The 14,423-nt window shown below is 50.3% G+C and overlaps 1 protein-coding gene across 1 annotated transcript in view; it reads left to right on the forward strand.

The window, feature by feature from the left end:
- Positions 1 to 9,569, forward strand: part of CNTN2 (contactin 2 (axonal)) — a 14,776-nt gene extending 5,207 nt beyond the window's left edge. The window contains 20 exon segments of the mRNA XM_010079792.1: positions 112 to 127; positions 129 to 199; positions 480 to 689; positions 1,275 to 1,374; positions 1,619 to 1,794; positions 2,487 to 2,623; positions 3,147 to 3,276; positions 4,159 to 4,309; positions 4,594 to 4,721; positions 5,032 to 5,207; positions 5,347 to 5,467; positions 5,739 to 5,897; positions 6,026 to 6,175; positions 6,910 to 6,980; positions 7,180 to 7,414; positions 7,815 to 7,930; positions 8,295 to 8,481; positions 8,812 to 8,924; positions 9,012 to 9,180; positions 9,460 to 9,569. Of these exon segments, the coding sequence (XP_010078094.1) occupies positions 112 to 127; positions 129 to 199; positions 480 to 689; positions 1,275 to 1,374; positions 1,619 to 1,794; positions 2,487 to 2,623; positions 3,147 to 3,276; positions 4,159 to 4,309; positions 4,594 to 4,721; positions 5,032 to 5,207; positions 5,347 to 5,467; positions 5,739 to 5,897; positions 6,026 to 6,175; positions 6,910 to 6,980; positions 7,180 to 7,414; positions 7,815 to 7,930; positions 8,295 to 8,481; positions 8,812 to 8,924; positions 9,012 to 9,180; positions 9,460 to 9,569 (2,726 nt within the window).
- The last annotated feature ends 4,854 nt before the right edge of the window (positions 9,570 to 14,423 follow it).

Here is a 14,423-nt window from a genome sequence, read left to right on the forward strand (position 1 = left end):
CTCCCTCTGTACCACCACGGAACAGCCCAGCCCGTGGAGGGGGAGAGAAAATGCAGGAACTGCTCCAGCTCTCTTCTTCCTCCACAGGCAGGGGTCACTTTGCATGTTTAGTTTTGCAGGAATTCTCAAAAAGACCCTGTGAAGATTACCGAAGGCTGGGGAGTGATGTTCGCCTGCAGCCCCCCTCCCCATTACCCAGGTGAGGGTTTGCCTTTCGGCACCGCCACTAGCAGGGATCAGCAGCGCTGCTGGGATCGGGTGGGGAGATGCAACGGAGCAAGGGATTCCCAGACATGTGAACCACCCCTTGCTTTTCTCTGGGAATTTTAGGGAAGCAAATTTGGTTTTAATTCAGACTCTATAAAGCAACAAAACAGAGGCAGGACTTAGCACATGGGAAAACAAGTGCCATGCAAGGACCAACTTCAGCTTAGACACGGGCAACTTGTGCAGTTTGTTCCTTTTTCTTTTCCCCACAGGCTTATCCTACCGATGGCTCCTGAATGAGTTTCCCAATTTCATCCCAGCCGATGGACGGCGTTTCGTCTCTCAGACCACAGGAAACCTTTACATCGCCAAGACAGAGGCTTCCGACCTGGGGAACTATTCGTGCTTTGCCACCAGCCACATCGACTTCATCACCAAGAGCGTTTTCAGCAAGTTCTCCCGGCTCAGCCTGGCCGCAGAGGGTCAGTGCTCTCAGATTATCATAAGGGGAGGCAGCAAAACGCAGCATTAACAACCCACCGTGAAGCACTCGGGCTCCACCGGACCCCAGCAGTGCATAAATCACCCACCAGCCTCTCAGGGGAGCTTAAGAGCTTAGAAAAATATTAATTGGCTGGAACCTGGGGGAAGCAGCCCTCTCTCCAGGTTTGTGCAGCTCTAAACCCCATCCGTGGGGTTTCTCTGTTTGTAAAAGAGAAAAGGCATGCGGTGCAGCCTGTGCAGGCTCGCGTATCCCTGAAACTCCTCTGCTTTCGGTGACCTTGCAGAGGTACAGCTGAAAATACTTCTTGGGCAGGGTGAAGGGAGTTAAGCAGGTAGGAAATTAAGGAGAAAGAGTCCTGAGATGATGTGCAGAGGCTTTTAGAGACTTTAGTAAGAGCTGTTTTAAGAGGAAAATGAAACCTAGCCTCTGCCACCTGTAAATTATCCAAACGCACGAAGGTTTTCAAAGCAGCGTAACCTTGCGGGTCCTCTGCCCTTTGAGACCTCACGTGTGCCACTTGCAAGTCATCCAGAACTCCTCAGCGGTGCTTTCCTTTTCACAGACGCCAGGCAGTATGCACCCAGCATAAAAGCCAGGTTTCCTGCAGACACCTACGCTCTGGCCGGGCAGATGGTGACTTTGGAGTGTTTTGCCTTTGGAAAGTGAGTGCAGCGTCTGTGTCGCTTGGGCTCAGGATGGAGAGGACATCTTTCATGTCCCTCTCTTTAAGGGGTCTGCTGGAGACCAGAGATGGAGGGGGAAGAGGAGGAGGGAGGAATTGGCTAAAGCCATGGGTGCTGCTGGCCAAGGCCCAGCTGGGATGGGACCCGGGTGGCTGAATGGGGATGGAGTGACACTGCTGTAACGCAGCACGGGGTACCTAAGAGCTGGTTTATTTTTCTGTAGCCCTGTTCCTCGGATAAAGTGGAGGAAACTGGATGGCTTGCAGTCCTCCAAGTGGATCGGCAGCGAGCCCCTCCTGCAGATCCAGGATGTTGGCTTTGAGGATGAAGGCACTTACGAGTGTGAGGCTGAAAACATCAAAGGCAGAGACACCTACCAGGGCCGCATCATCATTCAAGGTAACACTTAAACACACGCCTTGCCAGAGCACAGCGAGATGCCCCCGGCAACGGACCGAGCCTTTGGGAGCGAAACCACCCCCTCTGATCCTGCCTCCTAGCAGCCCCAATTAAACCCCTTGCAAAGCCCTGCAGAGATCTCTGATATCTTTTCTCAAAGGATACATTCAGGCTATGGCAACGAGAGAGAGAGACCTCCTAAGTTGTTCTGAAATAATTCTAGCAAAAATGAGGTAACTGGGGAAGGAAGCGTAGTGGTGAAAATCAAACTTGGCTCCCAACCAGGATCCTCTCCAAGCCTGGGTACTTCCACAAGGGTCAGTGCTTGGAGCTATTAATCAGATCCAGTCAAGTTACAGAACTTAACTGGGTTCTCTTAGTCTGAATACAGTTTTTCCTGAAGCTCAGGAATGACTGCATTTACTCCTAAGAGGAGAAACCATAATGTTCGTCCTCGGTTCTGGACTCTGCCATCGTTTTGTGCAGTCCACATGCACAGCTGCAGCCAGACCCACAGAGGACTCAGCCTTGCATGGCTGCACAAAAGGCGAGGGCTGTTACTATGGCGAAACACGCTGTGAGAAATAACTCTGCCAGCGGAGATGACACAATGAGCATCCTTCTGCCTGCCTGGCACAACAAACCTCTCCTCTCATCGTCTTGGCTCTGCCGCCTCTCTTGCTCCTTTGCAGCTCAGCCGGAGTGGCTGAAGGTGATCACAGACACAGAAGCTGACATCGGGTCTGACCTGCGCTGGAGCTGCGTGGCCGCCGGCAAACCCAGACCCGCCGTCCGATGGCTCCGGGACGGGCAGCCGCTGACCTCCCAGGTACCGCCGTGCCGGTCTGCAGCGAGAGCAGCTCAGAACCAGAACCTGCAGCACTGAACCCGCTCCTCCAGACTTAGCCCCTCTCCTGCCTCCCTGCAAACGCGCCGCAACCCCCTTCTCACCCCGCATCCCTCTTCCATGTGCCCCCATGAGGCTGCAGAGCAATGCCACCGTCCTTACCGCCAGCCAGTCCCTTCTCCCGTCACTGCCATCCCAGCCATTGCTTTGTGCAACGACAGGAGCTCATCGCTGGTTAGCAGGGTGGATAAATAGCACCTTGTAGCTGTCTGTACAACCTGCACGCTGCTGCTCAGGCACTCGGGAGTCTCAGCAAGCAGAGCGCAGTGATGTGGGGCAGCAACTGCACACACAGAAAAAACACCCTGAGTTTTCTCCCGTGGAAAACCAGGCTGGCTTCAAACTGGCATTAAGAGTCTGTAATGAAACTCAACCCTGAACACACAAGGCTTGAGTTCCATGTCTGTTTTTCTCATCTAATGGGTTCATCCTCTTGTTTGCACAGAACCGCATCGAAGTGAGCGGTGGAGAGCTGAGATTTTCCAAGCTAGTCCTGGAGGACTCTGGCATGTATCAGTGTGTGGCTGAGAACAAGCATGGCACGGTATATGCAAGTGCTGAATTAACAGTGCAAGGTAATTCCTCATTTCCCAGTGCTCTGGGTTTCAATGGGACACTGAAGCATTTTAGATCTCTTCCGAATATCCTCTGCTTGCGATCTCAGAGTAAGATAAGAGCAGACAAAAACTGCTTCACTCACCATTGAAATGTGGTTACTGGTTCGACAAGACCCTCAGCAACCTTTTAAAATTTAAATCTTGTGTAAATTCAGTAATGCCGAAAGAGCACAAGGACACCTGTAGAGCCACAGAAAGTGTACAGGACAGGCGGCAGCAGCACAAGCTCTCCTCCACCACAGCCCTCCTCTTTTTTGGAGGAAAGGGGTCAAAGAAAAAGAGTTCAGTCTCCATTCCACCCGCTTTGATGGATGGTGACTGGAGCTGGACTGACGCCAAACTAGTTCCACGTTAGTCTAAAAGCTTATCTCCTCGCGGTCAGTAGATGCCAGAGATAAATTAAAGGCCCTGAGCATCAGCTGCTCAACATTAACACACGGCAACGCATGAGGGCAACCGATAAAACCCGATCCTATCTCTGCAATTCCCGCAGGAGATTTAGGCAAGCTGGATGTCTGCATTGTGACTTTGGTCAGGGTATGGAAGGGAATATCCTCTACATTTTCAAAGCAGCTGTTCTTGTGTCTCTCAAAGACCTTGCACTTGTTAGGGTCATATCGCCATCGCTAAGTACGACACGTGTCGCACACCGCCTGCCTCGGCAGGGGCCAGAAACCGCCCAGCAGCAGAGGAATCGCTCCATCGTGCTCACCAGATATTGCCATGCTTCTGTTACCGACTCATCTAGCAACAAATCAATACCCAGTTATGCGGCAGTTGAAATGCTCACGTAGTAGGGTTTTCTAATCATTCCTTAATCCTCTCTTTTTCCCCCCGTAGCCTTAGCACCAGATTTTAGACTAAACCCAGTGAAGCGACTGATCCCTGCAGCCCGAAGCGGGAAGGTCATCATCCCGTGCCAACCACGAGCAGCACCTAAAGCCACTGTGCTCTGGACCAAAGGGACTGAACTTCTCATCAACAGCAGCAGGTAGCGGCACAGAGTCAGCTTCTACCTAGAAACCATAGCTAAAATCACTTTTTTTTTTTTCTTGCCAGAAGGCTGGACTTGATGACGAAAGTGTGCCGCTACATCCCTTAACATATGGACTTTATTATTCCTCTAGTTTCATCTTTAGAAAACTCCTATGTCATATTTTGCAGTCCTGTCTTTATCATCAATTTCTCTAAAATCAGCAAGGGCTGGAATTGTCAGGTGTACGGAGTGAACAGGCATTATAACCTTCCTCTTGTGTGGTTCCTCTTCCTTTCCAGGGTGACTATTACCCCGGATGGCACCTTGATCCTCCAGAATATCAGCAAATCTGACGAGGGAAAGTATACCTGCTTTGCTGAGAATTTCATGGGCAAAGCCAACAGCACTGGAATCCTCTCTGTTCGAGGTAGAGACGTTTGCCTTGATTTGGGGTCAGTCAAGCGAAAAACAGATCTAAGAAAGCCATGATGTGATATTTCTGCTCTCCTTACGGTCCCCCAAAGCAATGCAGTAGGGAAGCAGAGATATTTCAGCCTACCAGCAACTGGTCCTTGAAAAAATAATTTCCCTTTTCTAACCACTGTAATCCCTCATCTTCCTCCTGGGAAACCACAGGGAGGGATGACAAGTTGGTTGGTTTGGATGCTCTGCACCATTAATATCCATCTGGTACACGGCATTTGCAGCTAACAGCTCTCCCTGCTCCTTCTCTGCAGATGCCACCAAGATCACGTTGGCACCATCTAGTGCCGATATCAACGTCGGTGAAAACCTGACTCTACAGTGCCACGCGTCCCACGATCCAACGATGGACCTGACCTTCACCTGGTCACTAGATGATTTCCCCATTGACTTTGACAAGTCCGAGGGGCACTACCGGCGAGCCAGTGCGGTGAGTAACAAGAGCAATTATGTACCATAAAAAAAGAAAAGAAAACTAGCAGCAGCCTCTTTGTTTGCATGTTGAATGCTGGATTGGGATCAGGCATGTTGAAATGCTCTCCCCAATGTCTCTTCTCTTCCCCACGCAGAAGGAAGCTATCGGGGACCTCAGCATCTTCAACGCCCAGCTGAAGCACGCGGGACGGTACACGTGCACAGCCCAGACCGTTGTGGACAGTGCTTCGGAGTCAGCCACGCTGACAGTCAGAGGTAATTTCTCTGTCCTAAGGCCCCCTGCTCCTTACAAGCCCAAATTAATGGCGTGGTCCTTGCAAGGGATCAGCTCACTCTTCCCTTGCGACCATCTAACAATTGAACTGGATGGGACAGACACTTACGAGCTTTGCTGGAGGCCAGAACTGGCGGCGAGGCTTCCTAGCCTCCAGAAAAGGCTTGATTTTAATTTATGCACATATAAAGAGCAATAAGCCTCCAAATCTCTCGTCTTAGTAACATGTCCGTCTGTCTCGCATCGTCCCAGGACCTCCAGGCCCCCCCGGGGGTGTGGTGGTGAGAGACATCAGTGACACCACCGTCCAGCTGAGCTGGAGCCGCGGCTTCGATAACCACAGCCCGATCGCCAGGTACATCGTTGAGGCGCGGACCCTCCTCTCCAGCAAATGGAAGCAAATGCGTACCAGTAAGTGTCTCGATGGCAGCGGTGGTGGCATGGCCCATGCTGGCTGCGGGCACCAGTTCTTGCTCTGTGCTCGTACGCTGGAGCCACTCGCTCTATTTGTTCTCCTCTCGTGTTATTGGATTATATAGATCCTGTAAATATTGAAGGCAACGCAGAGACAGCCCAGGTGGTGAACCTCATTCCTTGGATGGATTACGAGTTTCGGGTCTTAGCGAGTAACATTCTTGGAGTCGGGGAGCCAAGTTTACCCTCCAGCAAAATCCGTACCAAAGAAGCAGGTACGTGCAGATGCGCTCAGAGGTAGAAAGGGGAGGCAGAGGGACCTGTCCTGGAGGGGAAAGGCTGGCTTGCAGCGTGTCGTGGTCCCAATTAGTCCATCTCCTTGAGTGCTCCTAGAGGTGATGCCATCACAACATTTTCTGCCTTTTTGCCCATTTACAGGTCAAAGACAAATCAGTACTAGAGCTGCCAGCTAACCTCACCAGCATTAGATACAATATATTAAACCACTTTAAATCCTAGTTTCAAATCCTGTACCTTCTGGGCAGGAACGGTGAGAAAGGGGAAAGAGCCCTATTATATCACAGAGCACAACTCTGCAAAGACAAGGTAAATTTCCCAGCAAATGGCTGTGAATGTTCATTCTATCTTCTGCTGCTCGAACGCGCAAGCAGAAGGGTTGTAAGAACAGCAGGAGAACTGCTCTCAACACACCAAATGCTCATTAACTCCTTTCTAATAAAAGGTCTCCTCCATACCCCTGCTTTTGAGCTTGATTCCTGTCCCCTCGGAGACATGCTGCCTCCAGATAAGCTCGTTAGGCACTAGCCAGTATTCTAGACCTGATTTTTACAAAAATCTGAAATACGGCTGAAAATCCAGAGACAAGCACTTCCATAGGAGCTGCCAAAGCCTGGCTGCTCCCAGACCGCACGGTGTCTGTGCTCATCTTCATCACTATGGTTTCCTTAACCCAACCTGTGCCGTCTGCTTTTGTTTGGGGACCCGACAGCACCTACTGTGGCACCATCTGGGCTCGGCGGAGGCGGAGGGGCTCCCAACGAGCTGATCATCAACTGGACGGTAAGTCAGCGGCACGGCACCAGCCGTGGATACTGGGAGGGGGCCAGGGGGAGGAGCACCTGCCACTTCTTTGGGGAAATCAGTGCCGCAATCACAATTTTGATATGCGGCCGAGCCAAACACTGTGCTTGGTGGCAGACCCAAAGTCTTGCTCGTGTGAACGGATGAAGGCTTCTCTCTCTTTCTTCCCCCCTCCCAGCCGACGCTGCGGGACTATCAGAACGGAGACGGCTTTGGCTACATCTTGTCTTTTCGCAAGAAAGGCACGCAGGGGTGGCTGACAGCACGGGTGCCGCACGCGGAATCACTGCACTACGTCTACCGCAACGAGAGCATCGGTCCCTACACCCCCTTCGAGGTGAAGATCAAAGCTTACAACAGGAAAGGAGAGGGACCGGAGAGCCTCACTGCCATCGTGTACTCTGCGGAAGAAGGTAAAGGGGGACTGCGGAGAGTCTGGATTCACTGGGCTTTGTCCAACCAACCAACGTGTGCTCAACCAGCTCCCTGCAGAGCATGGTCTGGCTGGGAGCTCAGTGATGGGAGAGGTTTCTTTTACTCAAAAAGCAGCTGACAGTGATTTCAGCATAAAATTTATCTTCTACTTCAAACACACAGATAGATGTTGCAGACACAGATCCTCCCAGCACACAGCTGTAGCCCTGCTTGTCCTGCTAAGTCCCTAAATCCCTTCCCCTCGCTTTGCTCTGAACACATAACACCAGCTGTCTGGCTGCACGGCAACGGTGCTGCAGGAGAGCCCTTGGTTTCAGTCCGGTGATTATGCTGCTCAGAGCTACAAAAAGGATTTTATTCCCTTGTTGTTTTTTTCAGAACCGAAAGTGGCTCCTTTCAGAGTTACGGCCAAGGCTGTGCTGTCCTCAGAAATGGATGTGTCCTGGGAGCCCGTTGAGCAGGGAGACATGACTGGAGTGCTTTTGGGCTACGAGGTACGAGCCTGCAATGGCAATGAGAGACACTGAAACAGAGATCCGAGAGCCCAGCAAAGAAAATCCCTCAGGCTAAGTAAGGTGAAAGGAAACAGCATTTTGTTTCCAAAGATGGAGGATAATCAAAGGACAGCACACGGCTCTAACGGGGCCAATACCACTGCTCACAAGAGAGATTAGTAAGAGAGAATTTTTTTTTTTTCCTGCTTGCCTTTCCACACAGGCTGTAACCTTTTCCTGGACACATGCTAAGCAAAATGCATAGAAACAAATACCAAAGGGTCTCCAGCGCTGGCCGTGGATGGGGCTGGCACCTGCAGACTCCTCTATCCTCACTAAACCCACCATACTCTTTTCTGTCCAGATCCGGTACTGGAAGGATGGTGATAAAGAGGAGGCAGCTGACAGAGTGAGAACGGCGGGGCTGGTCACATCGGCTCATGTCACAGGCCTGAACCCCAACACGAAATACCACGTGTCAGTCAGAGCTTACAACCGGGCTGGAACCGGCCCCCCCAGTCCCTCTACCAACATCACGACAACAAAGCCACGTGAGTGAGCCCTGGCGTGCATCCTCCAGAGGATCCCCCCGGTCAGCTAACCCATGAGCTTTTACATTTTGGTGCTCTAATGCCATCTTAACTAGTCCATAAAACAGTGCCCTGCATTTCCTCAGGTCGGCGTTATGGTCTGTGCATCACTTATCCGAGCAGATCTGTGCTCAGAGTAACGTTTGCTGGGATGCTGCTGTTTGTACCAACCACAGTGGTGCCACCAGCCCCATCCACTAGTCGCAGAGTCCCAGGAGATGGTTGTAACCAGCACAACCTTCTCATCACTCCCTGGCTTACTGACCCTCTGTCTTGTTTTATATCTCCTAGCACCAAAGAGGCCACCTGGCAACATCTCCTGGACTTTTTCTGGGTCTACAGTCAGCATCAAGTGGGACCCAGTGGTGGCAAAGGCAGACGAGTCCGCAGTTACGGGGTACAAGGTACAGGCAGCACCTTGCTGGCCACCTCTTACAGGTGACCCTAAGGAAACCACAGCAACAGAAACTCAGCCTTGCCTTTTCCAACAGATGCTTTACAGGCAGGATTCCCACTCTGCTCCCACGCTATACCTGGCCAGCAAGAGCCGGATCGACATCCCCGTCCCTGAAGACTTCACTCACGCCTTTGTACAGATCAGGGTGACGGGTCCCGGGGGAGACGGAGTCCCGGCAGAAGTTCACATCCTCCGAAACAGTGGTACGTACGCTCCCCTGCCTGCAGGCACAAACGCTCACTTCCAGGGTGCTTCACGAGCCACTGGATAACGAGCTCAGACAGAGGAGTCAATCTGCAGGACTGCAATGCTATGAGGTTTTAAAATCCCACTCTCCCTTGCAGGAACAAAGGGGAACATCCCACCCCAGTGTTTTAGGTTGAGAATTAACATTTTACCAACCCGCCCGACCCTTTCCACACGACATCAGGTTGTGTCTGTGCACCAAGCCGGTCGCTCCTTCCCTGCTCCTTTTCTTTCAGGGACAAGTATGATGGTGGAAGACTCTGTGACGAGGCCAGTGCCACACGCTGTCGTTATCACAACTAACTCTCTGGTCATGGTGGCCCTCATCAGCTACCTGGAGCTCTGACGACGGCCGGCGCAGCAGAGGACTCCCGGACACGCTTCCTCCCAAGCCAGCGGGGAACCACTCCGTACCCGGCTGCTCAAACTCCACGTTTGTACCCCAGCAGTGCTACAGAGACAGGATTTGACAACGTTGTTTTAAGGGAGGAAGAAACAGCTGGGTTTTTTTCTTTTGGAAGAATATAAGCTTTCATACAAGACATGGGTCTTTAACTGATTAAACATTTTTTAAAGAAAGGAGTAAAATGAAGAAGAATTCTCCATGAATTCTGAGCCAACTGCCCCACACACTGTATCCAGTCGGTTTTCTGCCTTACGAAGCCATGTACTAAAATAACCAGACTGCTAAACTTGACTTCTTTTTTTTTTTTAAATATGTACAGTGAATTTTGGGGGGGAAGGGGGGTAAGGGAAGGACAGGGACTGAGGATTTCGCAGTGATCAGCATGTTCCACACCAATCCCAGTCACAGCCATCTCTAACAAATTACGAGACAGGATTCCCCCCCCCCATAATACGAGCCAAATTCTGCAGCAGCCAGCCCAAGGAGATAAAGCCACAAGAGAGCTTGAGCTCTGCCCCGGTGAACACAGAGTTTAGATTGTGAAAAGCTTTTTTACGACACTGGTGTTAACTTGTAACCCCAGCCTCTTGTTTGTATCAACTGTTACGCGGTGAGGTGCAACGTTCAATGTTATCCCTATCCCACGTGCTTTCGGGGTGTTTTTGTTATGCTCTTTGCTTCTTTCCTTTTTGTTTGGGGAGGAGAGGGGTAAGGGACAAGGAGATACTTCTCTAGCATCCGCTAATTTGGAGAGGCAGTTCTGCCTAATAATGGGGATATCAAATTCCAACAGAGAGAGGGTCTTACAGGAGGAAGAAAAAGGAATATTCAATAATTTAACCATGAACTGGAGACTCACAGAAGCCATCACTGGGGCAACAAGGAAAGCCTGGACTCGGTCAGAGTCATCACCCTACACAAACGGTTCTGTCCAGCCAAAATACCAGTCTCAGCTCGGGACTGCAAGATTGAGATCCAACCGATGGGTCAGTCTGGTTTTCAGGTCCGAGGCTCATACAGCTCATGTAAGCGGGAGGGCTGACACCCCAAAGAAGTACAGGGATGCTGAGGTGCAGCACTAACCGAAATGGCTGGGAATAGATGTTCATATTAAAATCTGTCTCCTGGTAAAGCAATTGACCAAAGTTAAGGAGAAGCTGACTTACACAGCTTGCTGCTTAGCAGTTTCTACACAAGATGTCAATTCCTCGCCCTTGCTAATCATTTTAAAACTACCGTGTCCTAGGTCTTAGTGAGCATTTGAGAGATTACACGCATAAATCCCTGGGCTCCTGGAGTTATGCCTATTGTATATACCCGGAGTTATGTCTATTGTATATATCCAGAGCATCCCTTCACCATTCCTTTAGCACCCGAGCTGCCCTGGAGGCAAGAAGGCCAATGCACCGGCAGGTTCACACTGTGGGAGGCAAACAGCAAGGCTCCGGAGTGAGGAAGAAGGGCTCCTGTGTGTTTAGCAAACAAGAGGAATGGTTTAAGAAACAGGTGAAGAAAAATAAACTTAATGGAAGAGTCTAACTATATAGAAGACAGCTGCAGCAAAAAGAAAGGGTACTTCACTGTTCCCATTACAAACAACACCTGGGATAAAGTGGGAAAAAGAACAGCTCCCACTGACACATGGCAGATGGAGGCAGGGAACCATCATCCCAGAGCCCGTCCCGAGCTTCCCCCAGGTCCCCCCGCAGCTCTCCATGAACTGCCCCCTCCGTCCCTCCAGCAGGTTGGAACACTTCTTTCAGAAGGACAACAGCTAACTATAAGTTATATTTTTGTATTATTTCTGTTCTTGAAGATTTTTAAAATATTTTTATTGATGTTTGGAAGCTTTGTTTGGTAAAATATTTTGTGTTGTTAATTCAGCATTTTTGTTACCACCTCCACTTGCTGGGCCTTCAGCCTTTCTCCCAAAAAAGATGGAATGAAAGGAAAATTGGGAATTCAGTGTTAGCTCAAAAGCAAAGGAAAGTAGGGCTTGGGCAGCAGTTACCTGGTTGATCTGCAGAACTAGCAGTAGCTATGATGGCAATATTTAGGAGGCATAAACTAACCGGACCTGTGGAGCTTTGGGGCACTGCTGGATGGCACCCAGTGCAGCCCTGCAAAGTGTGGGACAGGAGCAAACAAAACCAGCAAGGTGAGACGCCGTGCCCACAGAGCCTTTACCGAACAGAGACGCAGACGCTGGAGGAGTCCCAGGTCCAATCCTGTCGAGTAGCCAGCACACTGCAGGACCACAACAGAAACCCCTCGTACCAAAGAAGCAAGCGGTGCTCCTCAAGAGGAATGGCTGAGCAGGAGGGAGCTGTTTCAGTGCACAGGACAGCCACAGTCCTGAGGTCCTTACTGGTCTCCTGAGGTCCACACTGGTCTCCTGAGGTCCACACTGGTCTCCTGAGGTCCACACTGGTTTCAGGCACAGACTCTGCGTGAGCCCAGCTGTGTTCGCCCCATTGTGCATCACCAGTGCCATCCAGGGCAGCCGAACTGCCTGCCATCCCCAGGGGCTGCCGTGCCTGCACACCCACGGACACAGCTAATTCACACCAGATCCCTGCAGCGCCGAAGAACGTGCTTCCACGGACCAAGTGCTGGATGAACTCTCACAAGGGAGCGAGGTGAAATTTAAGGGCTGAGGTCCAGCATCACTCTAGGTCTGGCCACGCAGGCTGTGCAATGTCTCTTACAGAAACCTGGTCTCAACAGACGCTTCCAAACATTCCTGGTGACCCTAGCGGGCTCTGTCTTAATGAACCTTACAGTCTTGGAAAGCAAGATGCTTTATAGCATGGTGAAAATGGTACTGCAATGTCTCTGGTTCTCAGATAGCAGCCACCTGCACCATTTCCCTGGGAAGGTGAATACATTTCCCATACATTTCTTTGTTAAACTAGATCACAGGCACATTTTATATTAGTGAAAAACTACGGGAGTTGGATTTCTAATGTTCCAGTTAGCACTGCTCTGCATTGCAAACAGGCTGAAATCATTCTGATTTGTAAAACTGACGGGACAGTTCAAGTGACAAGTAGATCCCCTTGAAAGTTAACTGTCTTCTACTTGAATTCAAGCTACACCTCTTTTTTGAAAAGTACCAGTACAGTTTAATCAGTATGCATTTTAAATCACAACACTGCTGAGCTTTTGCAACATTTTAAGGATTACCCACAGAAGCAGACCTGGTGCCTTTGGTGGTAAACCTGTCCCTGTCCCTGTGCTGTCTCTGAGTCCTGACCTAGCTCAGCCAGCCCCAGCTCAGCTGACATCAGCGTTTCCTTAGTATTGGCAAAAAGAAACTCTGAAAAACGCACGTGGTAAACAGGCAGACTCTCCCCCACAGATTTTTTGTAATTCTGGAGCTGTTTGTTGATACTCCAAAGCCGCAGAGCAGAAGAGATAGCGGCACGTTGTGAAACGCTCCAGGAAAGCGCAGGGAAACGGGACAGGGTGCACTGGGGAGGGAGCGGGACAGGAAAGATTTTCCACTTGCAGCCCTGGTAGATGAGAAAGGCCAAGTTCGGGCCTTTCAGACAGTTGCAGGCTAAACTCCGCTCTCGAGAAGACGGCTCCGTTTTTGTACATAGACACAAGCCATGTCGAGACAAAGACTGCCTCGTCCCAGGCAGCCCGTTCTGCCCTTTATCAGGGGATTAGGTGACCATAGAAAAGGATTTGCACGTGCAAACGCAGCATTTGTACCTAATTAAACTTTATCCAGGCTATTAAAAACCTACATATAAAGTCTAGCCAAAGACACCAACATGAAAGATGTAGAAGAAACCTTCTGTGAAGCCACTCAGAGGTTCCCAAACTGCAGCACAGGGGTTCAAAGGAAAGGTCTCCAGAGCCAAGGGCAAAAACTTACATTTCAACATCTTAACAGAGTTAACTGACTTGACACTGCTGCCTTCAGCTGCAAATCAATTTCCTGTCTCATTAAGAATCCCCTTCATTTAATTGCTCTGAGCATTGCTCTGAGGGATGAGTTAAGTGCCGCGGTTTCTGTGCTCGCTAAGGAGAGCAATCTGATTTCACAGGGTCCATCAATAGTAAAAACCGACCCCGACAAGGGTGCTGTCAGGAGTACCAAGAAGGGTGAAATGTTTCGAGACTCCCAAATGAGAGGAGCTTTACAGTTCCGATTTATCCATATTTAACATAACCTTCTACCTGATGTTACGGAGCTACAGACTGCTCCTGGTGTTAGGCTGTCTGGGCTCAATCCAGCACTCAGCTCCGAGTTTGAACCAAGACCAGCTCACGTTTGCAGCAGGACAGATGAAGTGTTGTGCCCTGAGTGGCAGATGCTCTCATATCTTCGCCCAAGGAATCAGCTGGATAACACAGGCATCACTCCCAGGTGAGGTCTGGGGGGGTCTAAACCCCACCTGCTCTAAACCTGCAACGCTACTCCCCAGAAACCCTCTGCTGTGGATATTTCAGTCCAGCTTCACTGCACACAAACAGGGCAGTTTTCTTCTCAGTAACTTTGTTGTACACTATTTTTTTAAGAAAACCAAATGGGAAATGCTGTAATCATACTGCACTTACTGTAATTACGGTTATTTATTGGCTACGGTAGCACGCAGTTCATAAATAAAGATCTTCAGAGACTTTAAACTACCAGCCTGGGGTACCTCTGTGCAGCCTTCAATGCAGTTAGGACTTTGCTTGCTCAGGAGTCCCCCAGCCCTGGACTGTATTTTTCCAAAATGCCACTTGCACGTCCTTGCACAAACAAGGAGCCCGGTGAGAGCGCATCTGCACGGAGCT

Source organism: Pterocles gutturalis, unplaced genomic scaffold (assembly GCF_000699245.1).
Source record: "Pterocles gutturalis isolate BGI_N339 unplaced genomic scaffold, ASM69924v1 scaffold25774, whole genome shotgun sequence".
Taxonomy (NCBI): domain Eukaryota; kingdom Metazoa; phylum Chordata; class Aves; order Pterocliformes; family Pteroclidae; genus Pterocles; species Pterocles gutturalis.